The sequence below is a fragment of the Photinus pyralis genome, unplaced genomic scaffold, assembly GCF_008802855.1.
Source record: "Photinus pyralis isolate 1611_PpyrPB1 unplaced genomic scaffold, Ppyr1.3 Ppyr1.4_LG5, whole genome shotgun sequence".
Classification (NCBI taxonomy): Eukaryota; Metazoa; Arthropoda; class Insecta; order Coleoptera; family Lampyridae; genus Photinus; species Photinus pyralis.
The window spans coordinates 35,996,618-36,018,957 of NW_022170596.1; the positions used below are offsets into that span (position 1 = coordinate 35,996,618).

General features: G+C 34.2%; 1 protein-coding gene across 1 annotated transcript in view; it reads right to left on the reverse strand.

Moving 5' to 3' along the window:
• Nucleotides 1–22,340, reverse strand: part of LOC116172391 (transcription factor sox-2-like) — a 58,347-nt gene extending 36,007 nt beyond the window's left edge. Inside the window, exons 1-3 of the mRNA XM_031489600.1 lie at nucleotides 22,150–22,340; nucleotides 10,422–10,666; nucleotides 337–531 (exon numbers count right to left, since the gene is read on the reverse strand). Coding sequence (XP_031345460.1) covers nucleotides 337–531; nucleotides 10,422–10,653 — 427 coding nt within the window. The 5' untranslated portion in view covers nucleotides 10,654–10,666; nucleotides 22,150–22,340. The remainder of the gene's footprint in view (nucleotides 1–336; nucleotides 532–10,421; nucleotides 10,667–22,149) is intronic.

Here is a 22,340-nt window from a genome sequence, read left to right on the forward strand (position 1 = left end):
GTGAAGATGAAAGTTAAGAAGTACCTGGAAATCTTAGTTAAGAACGTGAATCCAAATTATAAACCGTAGTTCAATTAAAAACATTGAAGCTACAAGTAATGCGGAATGTTGGGATTCACTGTACTATAGGTATCCGACAGGTTACTTCTTTGTATACGCTCGATTAACATAATCAAATTATTACAGGGATTGTGTTGGTTAGGTGCTATAAACGTTAAATATTTGTACAGCACTCGGCTTAATCTCCTTTTGTTTGAATTTTTCGAACAGGGCGTGACGCCGCTGACCGAATTTTGAATTGATTTCCAATTTGGAATTAATTTAGACCGCACTAACCTGCTCGTAACGCGTCCATTGGCACGGAAGGATATGGTATCGAATAAGGATAACCTTCCTTACGTAACGTTTTCGGTTTGCGTCTAGGCCGATATTTGTAATCCGGATGCTCTTTCATGTGAAGTGCTCTAAGTCGTTTCGCTTCGTCTATAAACGGCCTCTTTTCATCCTCAGTCAGCAATTTCCATTCGGAACCTAAAACGAGAAAAAATCTCTTGCAAATAACAATCACAATAATAATAGACAGAATAATGACAAAGAGCAGTCATATTTTCCTATTGATTTGAAGTTCAAACTGGTCTTTTATTCGCAACAAATGCTCTGAATTAGACAAAAGGAACGGCGATGTCTCCTTAGTTGGCATTGTTGGAGTTCATTGTTTGCAATATAGATACTTCAAGTTACATCATTTCAAAGAGATTGTCTGCGATTGCTTTATCTTATTTTCGGAGATAGAATAAAAGATCTGCGGATATACTGAGTTATTATCAGTAATCAAGGATCGCCGTGAAGTATCATTTTCAATTATTGCTGGTGACTGGTATATTGTATAAACTGAGATACAAGTGAACAATTGTGCCTTTTCGAATTACAAGTTTGTACTCCAGAACGTAAATGGAACGCAATTCTACTAGAGGATTTAGCTTCGAGACAAATTGACTGAATATAAAATCATACCCTTGTCTAGGTATACATATATGATGCATAGTGCATAAGTATTAATTGGAGAAATGTGACGCATCTATTTAAAAACAAGTTATAAATGCCCTTGGCCCTTTTTTAATGTAATTTAATTATGCTTACGTTTGATCAAAATGTTGCTCAATTTCAAGCTCCTATTCAAAATTGTATTATTCTTTGCATAAGTGAGCATTGTTTCATTTCTGCACTAACAATTTATTTATATTATAGCCAGAATTACTTAGAGTTATTTAGAGTTAAAGAATAATTACAAAAAATAATATTTGTTTTTAAAACATATGGAAAGAATTCCTAGACTCCCTAAAGAGACGGGAACGGACGCTTGATTCCACGAAATCGGAGAAAGATTGATATTTAAAATGTGTTTCATCTTGGTGTCAAAAAGTTGACATATTCTCGTGTTACCAGAAGGGGTCACATCTCAAAAAAATAATGAAGTGTTTGTATCCATAAAGCTTTACGAAAAAGGAAAAAAGTGCATTACGAGGGTTGTAATTCTTGTGGTAATTCGCAGATACTTTGATTACGTTGTTTGATTTTGTTTAGAGTTACAAGTCACTCTTTGTGTACCTTTCTCGTTAAAAAAATGGAAATTTATTTTTGTTTTTATGATCCCTGTTGAATTTTTTGTGATACTTCAAATATCTTTATTTCCTTGTTTCAGTCCCCTCCGTTTTTAGGAAAACACACTGTTACATAAGTACTCGCCTATAGCCAGGGCTGTAATTTCTTAGGACTTCAAAAATTTTTGTTTCCGTGTTTGATTTTGTTGACAGCGTTTAACAGTTGCCCTTTAAATATCCATAAAGTTTAAAAAATGACATTTCTTGATAAAGAAAACTCACTTTTACATGTAGTATCACGAGGGTTGGAAATTTTATGTGTTCCAAATTTTTTTATTCACTGTTTGACATTGTTGAAACCTGCAAGTTACCCTTTCAACGCACATAATAGTTATCTGTGTACCAAGCCCGTAAAAGTGACCTTTTTTGGCCGAAGCTGCTGTTTGCGGCCGAGGCGCATGAGTAAAAAGAACGGCCATGATTTGACGCGTTGATATGATGATTGTAGAAAAAATCGTAAAATTGTGTTTCCACAATTATATGCAAGAATGAACCTTGTGCAAAGACACCCTCCTCACACCCATTTAACGAAATTTTAGGTGAGAGTGATGCTATCGAGTGGGCTTTCTATTCTCTATCTAATTCAATGGATCTCCCAGTGGTACACAAAGAGAGTTTTGAGCGATAATTTCAGAATACTTTTCCCTAAAAAATTCAGTCAAAATCAAATTTGTTTCCTGCAACTTAGAGTCGTTATTTTAGAATATTTTTCCCTGAGGAAATTTAGTCAAAATAATATTCGTTGCTCACAGTAGACATTGATTTTCTAAAAAGCATCCAATAACATTACATTTTCATTAACCTTTCTTCCGGAATTTTTTCTCCTAAGAAAAGTTCTGCATTCGCCTCTCAGGAAATTCGCGCTTCAACCGAAATTCGTCTCCTGCAGAGAATGAGATAAACCATTTTTTTTAACGGATTAATATATAATTTTTACAAGTAATTGAGAAATATTTGGCTCTAAAAAGCTCGCCTAATATAGACTGCCAATGCAAAAAATTTGCTCAGAAGAGATAATCGTCTCATGGAGAGAATGCTATACTTAGAAGTATTTTTTCTACAATCGATATCCAAAGTAGGCATTTGCGCTCGTATTTGACAACGCAAACGTCATCTTTTTCGAGGAATGTCACTTTGTCACTTAAGCGACAAAAAAAACGCTCGCTCTCCCAATTATTAACTATAAATCAAATATGCATTGCTCAGAGTATCCAATGACGAGTAAATGACATCTTTCATTTGAGCGAAAAATTTAAATTTTTGGAAATATGTGAACTGCTCGATTGTAGAAAAAATCTTGTGTGTAATTCGAGCGCAAATTGATTGTCGATTTCAAGAGATTGCCGCACTCCTATATCATTTTACCTAAATAGCTATTTACCTTTCATTTGGCGTCGTAATTAGTCTCGAGGAATGAGGAAATTGGTTCAATATGCCCAAGGTCAATTTTAATTATTCAAAATTTTGCAGTTCAGTTTGGAGTTTAAGGTTTTGAGTTAACCCACTATCTGTTAGAACTAGAAGTTAACAGTTTAACTGAGAGCAGAGTTTTGTGCTGTAATTATAATAAAAGGTAAATAGCTAGCTAGGGTTTGTTTTGGTGTTTTGTCAATGCCAGAGATTATCATAAAAGTTAACCCACCCTAACTACCCTAACCCTTCATTTTTAACGTTTTTACAGTATTTCTAGTCAGAAGTGTACTCGGGGTATAATTATAGAACTCTTAATACTGACGCTGCAGATAAATCGTGTAATGCGCCTGAAATTTAGTATTTTTTAGGAGGGCTCTATGATATTCTCAAAAAACCCTAGAAATTAGCACAAAAATCAGCCCAACTCCTCATTTTTCACGTTTTTAAACGAATTTTTAGTACAAGGTGTACCTATTTCTATAAAGATTCTTGCACTTGCTTCTTGTCTTGTCTTGTCTTACGCAAGACAAGAAGTGATTTTTGTTCTTGCATGGCTTTGCAAGACAAGACAAGAACCTTTGCAAGACAAGACAAGAAAAGAAAGATTTTGAAAATACGTATTTGCTTCACGCGCTTGAAAATAGCTAGCTTGAGTAATCGCGCTAATAATAATTATTTACATAAAACTCAGGGAAGTTTACCATTACTGGCGAGGAAAAATTAAATTGAATTAATTTCGGAGTCAAGTATAGTATCACTTTACTGGCGAGTTTTGTATCAGGTACATTTTTCCCGAAATTGTCTTTTTAATATAAAATTTGGGCCTGAGTGGTGCAGTAGCGTGGAAGCACCACTGCGGCACTAAAGGCACCTGGTTCGAATCCGGGTTCGGGCAAAAATCCGCGTCCAAAAATAAAATAAAGTGCTGGCAAGTGAGCCATTATAGACATTAACAATGTCTATGCCAATGTAATATACGAGGCGGCAGGAAAAAGAATCTGGTAAAGTAACAGGCTACAGGAAAAGTACTCAGGTAAAGTGTTACTGCCACTGCCATGAAAGCTAAAGAGCGAGTAAGTTCGGTTAGCATAATATTTTTCAACATTAAAGGTTGCCATTTGAACTTCTGCACAAACTCTGCAGTCTCTCAAAAAAATAGACCAATAATAATAAAAATGGTATCTTATTATGATCGTCAAAAGGTTTGGACGCACAAAAAGAATCTTAAGGGTTCTAACATTATGATAACTGAATCGTTAACAAAACAACGCTACGCACTTTTACTTGAAGCAAAGGGGGCGTTTGAGAAGAAAAATGTGTGGACTTCTGATGGCCGAATAATTATCAACTCAAAGGACGGTAAAAAAAGTGTTACTACACGTGAACAATTATCCTTGATTATGTCGAAAACCAAAACTTCCAGTGCCACCGGAGTAGTTACCAGAAGCGGAAAACAAAAAGTGAATACATAGAGAAGGTTGAACAGTATTGATACTACTTGTGTAATTGTAATCGGTATTTATAGTCATATTAGAACAATCATTTTTCTTTTTATTTAATTATGAGTAATATCTAATAATTTTGTATTTTTTTTGTTTTTGGGAATTATGTTATGTTTTTGATACACCATTTTTTGAATCTTACTTTATTTTATTTTTACTTAATCAAAAACAGGTGTTACGTTTTCTGTTTTACTTTTATATTGGAATTTATGTTGAAATATTGTTTGTTTTGTATTTCACTTTTCATGTTATATGTTAACAAATTAAATTAGAAATTGGCTAGGTTTTTATAATACAAAGTGGACAGTCAAAGTTTATAGTTTTTTCTGTATCTATAATAATTGAGTTCTAGCGCTTGTTGCATTGTATACTTTACATTTATCTAGTGCTTTTGATCTTGGAGTATGAAAATAGGACATTTGAATACAAGATCATTAATAAGAAATTATGATAAGTTTACAGAGTATTTTATAAACAACGATAAAGTATTTGATGTTTTAGGAGACACCGAAACCTTGTTAAGTAATAATACCCCTAATGCGTTCATACAATTTGATGACGTTCGGCGTGATAAAGAATGTGGAGGGCGAGGAATTGCATTGTTTTACAGAAGAAATTTCCATGTCACACGTATCAATTTAGCTCCAACGACTTTTGAATGCTTGGCTGTAAAAATTGTGAGTAAACTGTCCAGTTATATAATAGTTATAATATATCGTTCCCCCTCGTTACACAATTATGCTGAGTATCTGAATTTGAGGAGATTTATTCTCATTGTTTAACTATTGATTACAATATCATTTGTCTTGGGGACTTTAACTTAGACCTGCTGAATCCAAATAAGCCCGGTGTTCAACAGTATTTAGAAATGTTAAATCTGTTTAGCATCTCACAACGGATAACCACACCTACTAGAGTTACGGCCACTACTTCTACATTAATTGATCATGTACTATCCTCATCCGTAAGTTTCATTAAATCAGTTTCAGTTGACATTAATCATTTGATTTCTGATCATGCAGTGATAGCGGTTGATTTGTTAGCAGACAATTCAAAAAAGGTTTCAAAGCATATTGTTTTATCGAAACTTAAATTTAATCGACTTCGATAGATTTCTTATGGATCTTCAGTGCATCGATTGGAATAATTTTTATCAAATGTCGAATATTAATGATAAGGTAACGCTTTTTAATAGTGCAATAGTTAATTTGTTTAACATTCACGCTTCAAGAAGGCAAGCAAGGATAACGAAAAAGGTAGCACCATGGTTAACGGATACTCTAAAACGCATGATGAAATTACGTGATAATGCAGGGACAAAATTTCGTAAAACCAAGGATGCTGGTCACTGGCGATACTATAAAATGTTACGAAACCTATAGTGAATACTGCCATTATAATAGAGAAACGGGCGTACCTTGAATATCAACTGAAAAATATTTCTCTCAAAACTAATATTTACAAAGAATTAGGAAACCTAGGTCTTGCACATAAAAATAAGGACACTAAATTACCCTCTCATTTTGATAATGTCGATGACATAAATGATTTTTTTATATCTTCGGTGAAAAATAAGTCGAAAGACAACAGTACTTTAGTACATTTTTATAGATCAAACTGTGTCGTGCCAGTAGGAGATAAATTTGAATTTACCATGATTGATGCAAACAGTATTCTTACAATTATTAACTCAATTAAGTCAAATACGGCGGGAATAGATGACATATCTTTAAAAATGTTGAAACTGTGCTGTCCCTCTGCAGTGCTCCCTGTTTTAATACATTTAATAAATTTTTCATTGGAACATTCGGTATTCCCAGATTGTTGGAAAGTTTCCATGGTGCATCCTCTACCTAAAAAAAGTAATCCCGAGAACATGTCAGATCTGAGACCTATCAGTATACTGCCAGTATTATCAAAAATATACGAAAAAGTGTTGTACCTTCAATTAGAGTCACACCTTGCGAAATTTAACATTTTGCCTTGTTTACAGTCTGGATTCAGAAGTGGTTATAGTTGTGAAACTGCACTATTAAAGGTTACAGATGACATCATTACTGATATGGACAAAAATAAGATTATAGTTTTAATTCTACTAGACTTCACGAAAGCCTTTGATACGGTTAATCATAACATTTTAGTTTCCATATTGCATTACATAGGTTTAGGAAAAAATTGTATATTATTACTATCAAGCTATTTACATGGCCGAGCCCAAATAGTTGTCAATAATGAATTAGCCTCTAGTCGCAAATCGATCCACTATGGGGTTCCTCAAGGTTCAATACTTGGGCCTCTTTTGTTATTTATACTTCCCAGATCTTTACTTCAATAAAACACGTAAACTATCACGCCTACGCGGATGACACCCAATTATATTATGGGTTTGAAGAGTGCAACATAGATACCGCTAATGCGATTATTAACACGGATCTAAGCAACTTTATTAAATCTGCCACAGATCACTCACTACATATAAATGCGGAGAAAAGTAAAATTCTTTTATTTGGCTCAACACATAATTTATTCAATCGGGAACAGATAATATCTAAGTTAAATATTCAAATCAACAATCGGTCTTTGTCATTTGTTAATAATGTTAAAAACCTTGGTTTAATTATAGACTCTACTTTAAGATTTGAGGAACATATCAAGGTGTGTATACAACGTGCCTACGCGGGATTGGGGTATATTTATGGGATTAAGCACCTTCTAAATTCAAATTCAAAAATTCTATTATGTAATTCTCTGGTTCTTTCGCATTTCAGCCACTGTTCTACAGTGTATGGCCCTTGTCTCACTGACCGTAATTCTAGAAGGATAGAGGTTGTACAAAAATCGTGCCTAAGACTAATCTTTGGTATCAGGAGAAGGCTACCCATTTCACATAAATTATCAGAAATTAAATGGTTAAACATGGAGAAAAGACGCTTACTTCGTGCTTCCGTTCTTTTTCACAAAATCGTAACCTTTAAGTCACCTCCTTATCTTTATAACAAAATAACTTTTCGCACAGATGTACATAACATTAACATTCGCCGTAAAGACCACATAACCATTCCGCAGCATAAAAAAGGAATATTTCAGAGGTCATATTCGTACGCGATTGCTCATGTATATAATACTTTGCCAGCAGATGTAAAATGTTATGTACCAGATAAATTCAAAGTTAGTGTTCGTCGACTCCTCCTAAAAACATCCTAAAAACATAATAAATATGTAAAATATTTCCGTGTTAAAAACAATTAACAGCTTACTTTGTAAACCACATCTTAATTGTGTATATATAATTATCTTGTTTCTTGAGTTTTAGATGTACTACTCCATTTTTTGTTTCACTTTTAGTATGTATCATGACCTGTCTAGTTAAATACACTAACATAAAATAAATTAAAGGTTGAGTGGAAGAGCAGACACGGATGATATCCCTGTCTGAACTCCGCCATTTAGACAGGCTCTGTATAGAAATTGTCTATTAAAGTCATTTATTATTATTATTATTACTCACAAAATTTATGGGTTCGAATTTAATATCAAATAGTGATATTCTCATTTATCCAATTTTTAGCATTTTTTTTAACAAAATATTTCAAAAATTCTGGATTCTTTTTGCATTTCCATCGTAAAATTTTGCACAATATTTGTGAAGTATTACTGATACTGATTCGCAAAATTAATGACAAAGAGGTTGCTTAACCGACATTATTATTATGAGTAAATTCCTATACCAAACAGTCACACACCGCAAGACTTGCAAGAAGTTTGCAAGACAAGACAAGATAAGAAGTGACCAACTTCTTGCAAAAATTTGCAAGACAAGACAAGAACCAAGACCAGAAGTGGCAGAAATAAATTTGCAAAAAACAAGACAAGACAAGATAAGAAGCCATTTCTTGTCTTGTCTTGTCTTGCGAGAATCACTACCTATTTCACTGGAAACACTGGAACTCTTATGACCGTTGGAACTACAAAAGTCAAACCAATAACCACAATAATATTTTAATTTATTTGCCTTTATTTTTGAGTGGCCGGGGTTTCAGCAAAGGTTGCTCTACCACCCCAACCCACTGTACATTTACAAATATCATTTCCGAACCAGGGACCCTTAGCACCGCAGGCCAGCTTCAACTGAACTGCAGCACACGGGCCGGCAGGTAAAATTAATAATAAATAAATAATAATAAATTCCAGGTAAAAGGAGTGGTCATGGTGTAGAGATAGAATTTTAGAATATTCTTGAATACCTAACCTCGAAAACTCAATGCCAGGGGTTATCACAAAAATTTGTCCAGCCCTTCATTTTCAACATTTTTGAAATACTGTTATTAAAAAAGTGTATTCCGAGCTTCATTGGCGGTCATGATTATAGATCCCTTTATACGGACATTTCAGAAAAATTGTGACGCGAGAAAACGTTTATAAAATCTAGAATTTAGTTATGTATAAGTAGATGACGTTCCCTTGGGCAAATACACTCGAAATTAAACCTCCAAAAATGTACGGCAACGGCACTGACCAAAATTGAGTAACCGTTCAGTACATTTCTCTTCTCTGTCCGAACTAAGGCATTTACTTAACGTGGCCACCATGGTTGGACCTTTTATATTAATGTATGGAACGAACACGGTTTGAATAAATGAGAATGTAGCGATAGGTACATCCTTTCCGTATTAGCTGATATCCAAGATCAATATCAGCTGCAAGCTAGAAAGGTTATGTCTACAATAGCACGATAAAGTATACCTCATCTTGGGGAAACTGGAACAAGTTAATGTAATCGATCCAATCACACTAATTAATGAGCAAAACAAAAGAAAATGGAAATGCGATTATAATTAATGAACAAGGTGGGTATAGTGAATTAAACTGATTAAAATTGAAACGCGGCGCGGAAATTCTAAACAAACATAGATCAAAGTCGATGCAAATTTAACAAAAATGAACAAAGCTCTACTTTAATATTCATTTACTTGGTATAAAACGTTATAGATCCGCTGCATTGTCGAGAATGCGAGCACCTGCTCTCTTATTGGAGAAACAATAAAGCGGGCGATTGGCTCACCCAATAGCGACGCTGTATTACATTACACTGGTTTTTGTTCTGTGTTTTGTCATTTTGTGTCTCGAACTTTGTAAAGCTCTAGCAGCTTTTGTGCCTCCTGAAGCGAGATAAGAATTAATTACAAGCTATGATGGGTTCTCATTGTTCACTTAGAGATACCCATTTTGAATGAAAGATAATTTAATGCCTTCCCTACAAAAGGCACAACGCTAATTTTTTTCTGGATACTTACACGTCGAAATTCACCCGAATGTGCTAATAACCCATTGAGGGATAAATGGGTTAAGAATAATAGGAATATAAAACTACAACAATGCGTGTCCATCTAATCCTAAATGAAAATGACTGAAGTGAAGGGGGTTGGTCGAACGTAATAAACTCGATATGAATTTTAAAACTTTATAAAAGTGGGCTTTGCATATGAAAAGGATTTGAATTGGTATCCTGTAAACGTCACATTTTAAATAGAATTTCACCCTTAAATAGCATATCATAACATATTGTACGCTGTGTTTATACACCGAGGCGACCATATGCATTATTCATTTTATATTCAGATCATTGAGTAAAGCGGGATCGACAAGTGACAGTTCACAGCTGCCGTTTCACAGATACTTCGTTTACTGGAGTGTTTTCATATGCACCTCTACCTACTCACGTAGGTATGCTATCTTGACTATGGCCTGGGTTGGTCACTAGTTTCAAAAACCTGTATTACGTATTCAAATCTGAAGAGATTTAATCAAGTCGAGAATGGGCGCAGTTGTTTAAGAGTAAACGTACCCAATCGTTTTGAAATCTCCGAGTTGTGCATTTTCGGGTTCTCTTGAGCAATTTTCCGCCTCTGCAGCCTGGACCAGACCATAAACGCGTTCATGGGCCTTTTAATGTGATCGTCTTGATGTTTTTTCGGTGTTTGCGGTCCCGCAAGTCCTTGAGGTACGCCCAAGGCCGCTCCGCCGAGGGATGCCATTCGCGATAGACCTTCGGCGGCACTAAAGCCCCCGTCACACATTGGGCCGCCAGTTCTGTAACAAAAATTATACAATGATGACACCTTGAAATATAATTACCTAGATGCTACTCTAGACTTATGACAACATAAATATTTACATATCCATTTTTATCTCTAGCTATAAATAGGAAACTGCTGTAGTGTTTATTAATAATCATGCAATTAGCGCACATAACTACGGTCGCATAGATTGCCGAAAGTTGTTTCACGTATCTAGATGAACTGTATGAAGTCCACCAACCTTGGGTCGCGAATGAGCTTGATAGTCCAAGTCCATATTATAAAATTTTGGATTTGGAGTTTAAGTGGTGTGTGTGTTTTGCCTTTGTAGAACTTAAGTGGCCTTACCGATAAATAAAGTTCTTATTTAGAAGTTGAACACTGCAGTTTTAGGTCACGTATTGACACCTACTCGTATACTTGATTTCATGTGATGTTATGTGTCAAATTTTCACAGAAAAAGGCTTATTTTCCAGCTCAGACAGATTTACCGTAGCGGGTAATTTGTGCTGAAAAAATTGAGTTTAATGTAGGTAGAATTTAATAAAGGAGTTTTAGTGTCAATTTTCAATTCGTGTTCTATTTACTTTAGGCATTGAATGAAGATTGTTTTTATTCAATGCTTTAGGCAAGGGTTAAGCCATGGGACTTGGGTATTTTCAGCTAGCTCGGTTTCATTTCATTAATTGCTGTTTCCAAAATGGAACGATTTTTGAAAGCAAATGTGAGACAACATCAGAAGTTTCATCAGAAAATTCTGGTGTCTGCTGCTTAATACATTGTTCAGGTACATTGTTTCTCACTTCTGATACAGCTGATCTAGGGGCCCACTTTAATATTAATTTAATATACTATTATGGGCAGAACTTACCTCTATTCGCATAGTTTCATGAACATTCCGCGATTAATTCATAATTTTTATAATCATGATGTACGAAACTTCTACTGACAATCAACTCTAGTAGCAAAAACAAAAATTTCACCCAAGGTAAATTCCTCCCTAGAAATTGCACCATCCTTCTCTAGGAACACTCCAGTATAATCACATAAAGGAATCTCATCCCCGGAATATTCACCTTAATAAATCTTTCAATGTTTTATTATCGAGCGACCCAGCTCGTTCATGATTTTGAACTTTCTGTCCGTCCGTCCGTCTGTGTACATGGTAACTTGCCAACCGTTTCGAATTTTCAAATTCTGTTTTCAGTAATGGTCAAGGGACTAACTGTTCGTCTATGTTTGTCGCTTGTTTTCTATATTGATGTGAAACACTATATTAACTAGGTAGGTGTATTATTCCAGCCTTTCAGCGGTATAATTCTCAATTTTTGAGATCCAAGGGTTAATTAAATATCCACAAATGTTGAAAAGATGCACTGATTTATACCAATTTCAAAAATAAAAGCTGAGATATCAAAAATCGACCTAGGTATACAAGCTGTTTCCCTATTTTGGTGCACACATTCTTTGTTAATGTTAATTTGTCTACATACTCCCATCCCATGTAAAATGCCGTTATTTCTCCGCAAAGTAAGTATAAGTTTATCCTAAAGAAATTCCCAAAAACATCTTTTCCTTGTTTCGCGTTTCCCGGTGATAAACATTTTTAGAAAGCTATTTAAGTGAACTTTTTTTGTAGACGTTAGGTTAAGTAGCTACACATCGACTCAATTAAAGTGTATCCAAATTAAAATATTATCAAGGTTTCGCAATTCACCGAGAAAACTGGAGGTAGGTAATTGAATTCACAATTAATTTCGATGTCGAAAATTAAATTCATTTGAATTACGCCTTTTCCTAAGTTCTGTATAAGACTAATGATTAGGGTCTCAAAAAAGTAATTCTGAAAATTAAGGATATCATTAAAAAAAGGATTTTTTACAAAAATAAATTAAGTGTACAGTGTATAAGTACATACAAAAATATTTATGGCACTTTCTCATTGCCACTTTTTGAGATATGCAAGACACCGTTGAGAGATTTATTTTTTTATATGAACCGTAAAAACAGTATATACTGTATTGAGTGGCATTTTTTGTTACGGATCCAACCTCGAATCCAACTGTATAATATCTCACACACAAAAAACTGTTGGTTTCAACAGGATGGTGCACTCGTGCACAATTCTCTAATCGTGCGAGAATACCTATAGGACAAATTTTCTGGAAAATTACAATTTTCTTAAATTTTCCTTAAGTAATGAAACCATTTCCATGAAATTATATTCTGGGCGCAACCGGAGACAGCCTTCGAGATAATTTGATGGTTACCATATAAGCGTCAAATTCCCTAAAATTTATATTATTTTTGAACTGAAAGAGAGTACACGTTTTATATGTTACAGAGTTCTGTATACATAATTATACATCCTGTAAACATAATTAATGGACAAAACAAAAATATTGAATGGACTCTTTAAGTAATTAGATGATCACCATGTCAGAGGTAAGACTCAACTTATTAAAAAATTATTTTATTTTTAAACGGGGAGCGTACACAGTTATGTGCAGTTACAAGGTTGCTTGTCGATTTTTAAATATCCACGAAACAAAAATGTTGAGTTCGCCAATTTAGATGACTATCATGTAAGAGTCAATTTTCTTATTTGTGTCTCTTAACAATTTTTTGTACGTCGCTCGTATGGTTCTCACGCAAAGGAGTCTTGAAATATTGGGGAAATTAGTAATTTTTTCGAAAATAAAAGAATATAAATAAATGAAGTGCAATTTTCGTAGGTAACTGCACAAGTGCATCAAAATTACTGATAATTTTTTTGAACTGTTATCTAAAAACTGCACGAGTTTATTTTCATATTTTGGCAAAAGAGTCCGACACCGACAAACTAATGTTTAGCATACCAGGCTCCGGCCTATGTTTTTAGCGCCCTGAGCTACATTTATCTCGGCACCACCGTAACTAATGTTGATAATTAAAAGACTATGAGGAGGATAGTCATTGATAATAGTTAACTATTAGATTTAGTTGCGTATTTTGTGCCCGAGCTTTCATAGGAATACTTATCTGTATTGATTTTGAAACAAAATGCCCCAAGAACCACAGAGGAACGGAATGACCCACTGGCAGAAATAAACAGTTTTTTAGTACCTCCAAACGTTGAATGATAAATAGGCACAAGCCCATATGTAATGAAAAAAATATAATCTGTAACCCGGGGCCTGTAGTACACCCAAAAACCATAAAATAAACCACTAAAAACGATTACACCAGAACTGTCCATATATGCTATTACCGTTGGACTGGACTAAAAAAGTAAAATGTAAAATTGTAAACATTTCCAAGAAATAAACGTATTTGATGCACTACAAAAGGACCCCCTCCCCCTGAAATAGGTAATTAGGCGATTATAACGAAAAGGCACTATTCTTTAAACATGTGTAATTTTAAAACCGGAAAATACACGTTTATGTAATGTTATTTGTGGACACTGTATCCAACATAAATCCACGAAAGAAAAATATTTGATGCGTCAAGAAGGTTACAGCCCCTGAAGATTACCATGAAGGGAATTTCCTTCTAAATTATATTGTTTTTAAACGGCGATGGAATATACTGTTATGTACAGTAAGTTGTAGGGGCGCTTGTCGATTATATTATTAGATTGAATGGACCTGGCTAGTTAGGAATCTTGAAATTATTAGATGTTTCCCTTGTTAATCGACTTTCTTTTAAAATTTATCTAATTCTAAACCGGGAAGCGAATACACTGTTATGAAACGTTACAGAGTTGTTTGTCGACCCTGTAAAATAATCAATCTACGAAACAAAGATATTATTTGATGCACCAAAAAGTTAGGGCCCTTGCAATAGTTCGTTGATCGCTAAGTGCGATTTCTTAAAAATTAAGCAATATTAAAACTGGATTATGCCTCAGAATGGGGTTGTTTGTAGACCACTTGAAGATAAAATATTACCGTCAACTTTAAACCAGTGATACACGACTCAATTCGCTTGGGAAAGCGCTATCATGTTCAATCAAAAATTATTTCATTCCATTAACAAAATTAAAATTATATTTAATAGGCCATGACAATAACAAGTGAAAACGTTTTGTTTCTAGTCGTTTTGTAATATTTTTCAATTGAAGGAAGTGGTTTTGTTTTGGTTTAGACAATTAGTAACACGTTTGATGCATTTGTTATGTATCATCCTGTACCAGGCATGTCAAACATGCGGCCCGACCCGAAGTTTGCAAATTATAAAATTTAATTGTACCGTGTGTCCTATTTTGATTGAAACTGCAGTGTATTTCAGCTGTTTTTAAGACTTGCGGTTTTCGCGACCCTGTGTCACTTCTTGTGAAACTTTTAATACCACAAACAGAATCAATCTAGCCACGTTTTCTTCTGAGATACAGGGGAAAAGGAAAAGTTTGACTTTTGGGGACGTTACCATATCTTACTATCCATGTAACATAGAAAAAAGATAAAAATCGATATATTTGTACTTAGTGGCCATTTTTATTGAATGGTACCGGTTGCCTTATGAATACAATAAGCCAATCAAAATCTCCATAAATCCATAGCCTACTATTTAGAAACAGTAAAAAAAGGTTTAATTTACGGATAAAATTAAAAAAAAATATAGGTTGTGATATATCAATTTAATCGGGAAAAAGCTAGGGAAAAGGAATGCAAAAAATAGGATGCATGGGACACTTTCTAGAGCGCGTACTAATGATTTTTTGATTAACTGTACTTTTTTCGCGTTTTATTGTATTATTTTATATACGTTTCCTATTAATAATAAAAAATCAAATGTTTCTTAATGTGGATTTTTTTTATGATACCGCCCGCGGTTATACGTGGAAACGTGGTAGGGTTTCGGCATTTGGTGTTTCATCTAGTATTAAAAACTAAAAGGATAATTTGGGAATGCCAAAAGACTTCCTAGAAGATCTAAGGAATACCAGCGAATACTACTAAATATCTTGGTATCGGGTATATGAACTACTCCTTGACGAAATATCGGTATACAATCAGAGTAATGTGTAGTCTTCGGTTTTGTGATTGACAGATGCGCAATCAAGGAACATCCCCAAAGCATCGAATACACTGATAACCGAAATTTTTAGTTAGCAGTGTGTGCTGATCGTGTTGATAGATCTTGATAGTAAACGTTTCTTTTTTGAAATTATAGTTAATGGTAATTTAAATAGATTCCTTAAAAAGTGTACGTCTCAATGTAAAATTATACACCTTCCAAAAATATTATGTCCTCTAATGACAAAATTAGCAAAAACAAATTGTCCGCACGTTTTCTTCCCTTTTTTGAGTAAACGCAAACGAATTTAAATTTCTGTTAGTAAAAAAATACAAATATACTGAAGTTGTTCCTCTAAAATTACAGTTGCAGTTTAGGCCTCATTTGGATTTACAGTTCTCCACATTAACTACCTACTTGCATATGATTTTCAGTAAAACAACTGCTCCAGAAGTCGTAGGTGCATCTGTCTTCAGTAGCAATCACGTACAGAAGAAATAAATATTAAATTACTGTTTTGGCAATGACAAAATGCTAATCTCCATAAAATAACCTACACGGTCCGTCGGAAAAGAGAGTTCATTGTCGCAACGTACAGCTGATATGCAAATAACATCTTCATTAACTGATCACAAAAGTACCTACCAATGTCGAAAAATATTAATTCCAAGCGGCGGACGCCTCGACCAATTTTGCCCGCTAAATTATTTGACACTAACAGCTTCACCGTGCAGACAAACTTTTAGTTAAAAGCCATTATAAGTGTTACCAGTGTAAATAGGAAAATTGTTAAAGCACCTGAGACAAGGGTTTCGTTAAATACATTAAAATCTAATTTAGTTACTTCACATTTTAAGAAGTGGCACTAATCTAAACGAGTAGTCAATTTTACTCCGGACAAAGGAAGGCAACGAGCTTTTGAATAAAACATTTTCTATACTGTTTATTATATTATCTTAAAGGTGTTCGTAATGGCATTCCAAAGCCTATTTTATGACCACATTTTTATGGATTTTGTTACCATTTTTAATTATGTTCGCTGTAATTTTAAAAGTGGCCTGGAATGAAAATTATCGATTTCGTAGCAATGTATTCTGCAATTTAATGATATGCTATGTTAGTCATTAATGGTCATAACAATCCGCTGGGAATGGAACTAATTCACGTTAGATTTAGAAAGTTGCTGCTAAATACTTCTTTTGTGGTTATATAATAGCCTGGGAAATATAGTAAGTTGTTTATTACTTACTTATTGCAATCATGTTACAAATACATTGAATACTATCCAACATTGTAAATTCGGATCAATGAAGAGAAAGGGTTAACATTTTGTTTACTGTTTCTTTGATTACTTGTGTGATCAAAATTTGGTGAAAATATTAACAAAATATACGAGTATGAAAATTTTTGTCTAGTCCAGAAGAATAGTTGTACATAATATGAATAAAGTATCTAATCCAACTGGATTTCTTGCAAAAATAAACTGGTATCTACTATATATCCAAAAACACCTGATTTTTCTACTGAACTATACAATGAGGTGATAGGTACATTTGAGAAATTGTTTTTAATTTTTAATTTATTTAGTATTAAGTTCAGAACAACCGTAAAACAGGTAAGGTGGCTGCGTGATACCAACTTTTTGATAGTTAGCCACCCTTAAATGCACATAAAAGTAAAACTCCTCTCCGTTTCAATAACTACATTTTTTAATAAAGACAATCCGTTTATTGTGAGGGGTATCATTTTTGTGGTTCCTACATTAAATATTTATGTTTCTAGCGTCTCCCAGGGGGAAAACATAATTTTACGTGAAAATCTGTCTATTGAGAAGGCTGCAGTCTTCAGTGATCAAATTACCGGACTTTTTTGTGAAAAAATCGTACTTTTTTTCACGATTTTTGCTATCCGTTTCCATGGCGTTCTATGAAACATGCATCAATTTTTGAGTTTGTTTTAATGGTCCACATAAATTACAATGTTTTTTAGGGTAAATTCAATGTTACGTGAAGATCTGTTTGTTGTGAGACCTGTATTTTTTGTGGTAGATAAACATTTTTATTTACAGTGCTACAGAAGTATATTCCCTTCCTGTTTGCAAAATTAGAAATTGTTAAAGAAAAACTCCTTTTACCCTAGCATTCCACCTATTATTAAGGCGATAATTTGTTTTGATTTGCTTACAGGATCAAAAGGCGCCCTTTAAATGCACATGACGATGTAGCTCCTCTCCGTTTCAAAAATTACATGGTTTTTTCCCTGGTTTTTCTTATGAAAACCCCGATGAAAACTCTATTTTACCTAACCGTACACCTATTGTGAAGGCTATATTTTTTGTGGTACAGGTTTCCATGTTTGACACAAAGCACCCTGTAAGTGCACAACAAATTATATCTCCCTTCCGTTTCAAAAGGTACCACTTTTTCAAGCAAACGTTCTTTCGTTAGATTCCTTCTCTTGTGAGTATAAATATTCGTAACACATCAAATATTTTTTTCCTTGTTTGATTTTGTTTATAGGGTACACAAGCCACACTAAGTGCACACAAAACTAGGTATATCCACTTCCCATTTCATAAATGAGAAATCTTTTACTTCAAAATCCGTGTAGCGTTAGGGCTGTAATTTTTATGGTGCATAAATAATTTTTGTCTTCTTGTTTGAACTTCAATTCAGTTGGCTGACATAATTTTAAGAATTCACCAATTGAATTCTGTCAGCCTACTGAACATTTCAAGTTGAATTATCATTGTACAACGGACCTTATGACTTTATTCTCGTTTTATAATGTTTTTAATAGAATAATGTCTAAATACGAGTACATAACCACAACCACAGTCGCGCCTTTAATTTTAGAGTGAACGCAAATTTTTTGGGGAAAACCCTTACTTTTCCTAGGAATAGTAATTATATTGTATATGAGATATTACTTGGTAATAAAGTTACCCTTTCCCTATATATACCTATAAATCCATTACGCTCCTGTTTTCCTCAAGCTCCCCATCTGCAGTTCCAAAACCATTTTCATTTTCATTGAAAGATGACATTTGCATCTTGCCAACTGAACCGGGAAAAATTTGGTTCATTTCTACGGGGTAGACAAATTAATTTTCATTCTCGAGTTAGACGAGAACAGACGGACAAACCCCTCACATAAAGGGAATTTCTTTCAAAAAATTCTCCTAAAAGTTTTTACTGATAACTAATAGCACGGTGGTCTATCTATGTCACCGTTACCGATAATAATGAATACCGAAAATTCATCGCCTAAAAATATTTACCGAATGTTCGCTCCCTCACTGAGTTTCCAGCCATACAAAGGGTTATCAAAGAAATAAAAGGTAACCACGCACTAAATAAGTATTGGCGATTGATCCACGGGGCAAGTTTTCTTGAATACTATTAGGTAAGATGCGTTTGGTGCTCTTTGGCCCGAATATTTTGGAGGGGGGTGGGAACATTATATATTATTATATATTCCTATTTACACGGTTCCTTCAGAAAACATTTCTTCAGAGGCAGATCTTGGGGATTTCTTAAAGAATGGTACGTATTACCCATCATTTTCACAAAATTTCTAAAAATTTCTTGACATTCTTTAGTGAATTTTACGGGTTCTTTAAAGATTGTACAAACATCTCTCAGGTGTTTTTCAAGCAATCTCCGAATCTACAAACAATCTACAGGAAGTAGCCGAAATGATTTCGGAGGTTCTCTAAAGCCTATTTAGATACTTCAAAAGCTATTCCAAAATTCGTATTGGGTTATAATAGGCACTTCAAATATTTCTCAGAAATTAATTATAGTGTTTGTCTAGAGATTCATGATGGTATTCTTCAAGATACTTTACAGGTCTCTAAGAAATTTTACCTAAATTCCTTTATAGATATCCATAGATCCTCAAAGATTCTTAGAAAGCGTTCAAAGATTTACGTAGTTAGGGGTTTATGACAGTTAGGGGGATTTCCTAGGGAATTTCTAGGGAATCAATACAAATTTTGTAAGCACACAGAAAATATTTTCTAAAAAATGATACCTGAATATGAGACCCGGTTTTGACAAGACGCGTAACCAAGCATCAAGTTTTATTTCTCCACGTTGGATGCAATAAATGATATAGTCCTACTTGCAAATTGATTTTTAACTGTTTATAATACCTATAGGTAAGAGTTAGGTACGATAAATATCGCGCATTCCTACTAGGAACGATATAGCAAAAAATTGACAAATTGATGGTTTTTTATTTCTTCTATAGGTACTTCTAGGCATACCTATAGATACCTATAGCAAAAAACAACCACCAACGACCAACAGATCGTTTTTTTTGCCTATACCTATTAAGAAAGTGACCATATTGCCACTACCATTATCTATACCTACTCGTTTTCTATCCCAATGAATAACCACTAGTCACAGTAGAATCCTCTATCTAATGCATATGTGGTGAGTTGCCCTCACGTTAAAAATTAATTCGAAATCGAAATGGTCATCGAATTGAGGTAACAACCTAATATACCTATACGAGGTTATGTTTTAACAGACATGGATGTGTTACCAATTGTTAACCAAGAAACTTTCAGGGGAATGTGGGAAATATTTTTGTGGCACAAAAAAATTTGAGGATGAAGAATTTTTTATCTTAACCGATTCGAAAAGAAGTTATGTACATTCGTGACCAAATCAACCTACACCCATGTTTCACAGCCATTGAAGTAATCACTTTTCCTGCTCATTCGGTAGTAACATTCTGTCGAATAACGTCATACACTAAATCTTCAACTCCAGAGAAAGAACTTAGATGTATTTTAGAATAAATTAATCTAAATATTCAGAATTTTTTAGAAGAAAATCACAAATTCTAATGTTAAAAAACCATGGAGAGCCATTAAAAAAACTTGAGTATGAATTTCCAGCGATTTACTTATTTGCAGAAGAAGGTGTTACACTTTTTGCGCTTGGTTGGAATTGGGTTCGTCTTCCATAGAAAACCAAAAGATTTCTTATTGAAAGAAGAACGAAGGTCCGTGTGGCGTAGAAGGTGGACTGCGGTACTAAGGGTCCGTGTTTTGAATCCGAGTTCGGGCATGGATATTTGTAAATGTATCGTGGGTTGGGTTGGTAGAGCACCCTTGAAAATCTTTTGAAAACAATCGTTTCATCCCAGAGTCGCTATTCCCAATAGAGAACCCAATTTAGAAATGGTGTCTTTTTTAAAAGCATCAAGCACATATTAGTTATTGATTTTTGGATTCTTGTTGCTTTGAAATCTTTTTATAAATTTCTTGTTCAAAATTGGATAAATAAATTTAGAATTTTGTAATAGGTTTAAATGTAGCATTTTTATTTCAATTTACTGCACCCCCTTTCAAGTGACGCCCACCCCCTCTTTGAGTGACGCACATGGATCAAAGTAAAAATTGTACAAGAAAATAAGTACCAATGTTTAACTAAAATAAAGTGCACAGACCACGAAAATTACCCTAAACAAGGGTAAAACCTTTCTCATGTGTTTCTAATGCAATAAATACATTGTTATTGAAGAGGCTTACACATTTAGGTATTTTCTCGGGTATTTTACACCGCACTATAGGCCTATAGGTATATCTGATTTTGGAAGGCTATAAGAAAAGCTCGACTTTAAAAATGATTGTAATAAAATTGTTTGGTCCCTTCATTCAAGACAATTCTCTATAGGTACACATGGTAGGCCGCGTTATGAGTAGGTATAACAATTTCCCACTACCGATCCCTCGAACTTTTTACGCTTTATGGTTCCTTAGATAGTGTCCATTTAAAGCATTGGTTATTTTTCGTATATTTTTGCACTAACTATCTATAGGCCGGTTAAAATTTAAATACACATCCATCGGAAGACACGTGAAATGAAAAAGATTGTTTTGTAGGTACTGTGTACGCCGATTTTTTATACGACGAACAACTTTATCATGCGTCGTTTCCATATTTTGCTTCGACCCTTCAAAACAAATTTTGCCCACCGACAGCTTTAAAAGTTAAACAAAATTGTAATATTTCGGACTTTGATTATCAGGAAATTTGTTGAATAAATGCATAGATGCTTGTTGAGTATGTTTTCCCAGAACTCAAATCTAAAGTTAATGTAAGTTGGCATGAAAATTTAAGTGTAAATACACCAAATGCTGTTCACCTTACCTATATTTATTTACATATTTTCATAATATCGTTCTTGAATGAATGTTGGATAAAGTGAAATAAAAACCCATTCTTCTTGTAAGCTAACGAGGCAATAAGTTAGTGTTAACTCCGCGGAGCTTTTAAGCGGATTAAAGTTAACTCAACTTAGAACGTTTGAATAGTAATTACCGCGCAAACAAATTTAAGAGCAAGCATTTATATACTATATAATACCCTATTAAATGGTCATAAATCAAAGACAACACTAGTAAATCTCCCGGTGAGTAGGTGTTTGACCCGAAAATTAATCGGCGGTGACTTTTAACACAAGCAATCGACAAACCTTAGAAAGTGGCCACTGGCGGCCTGCCTATGTAGATCCAGATCAATCTTGAGGCTGTTTCCGCAACTGGCGTATGCAATTGTGAATTATGTCCAAAAAAAAACCAAACACAACACCGGAACACAATAAAGTTACAATACCTGTTTGGGCAATAATGACTAACAATCGCGATCTACGTGTTCGCCACTGTA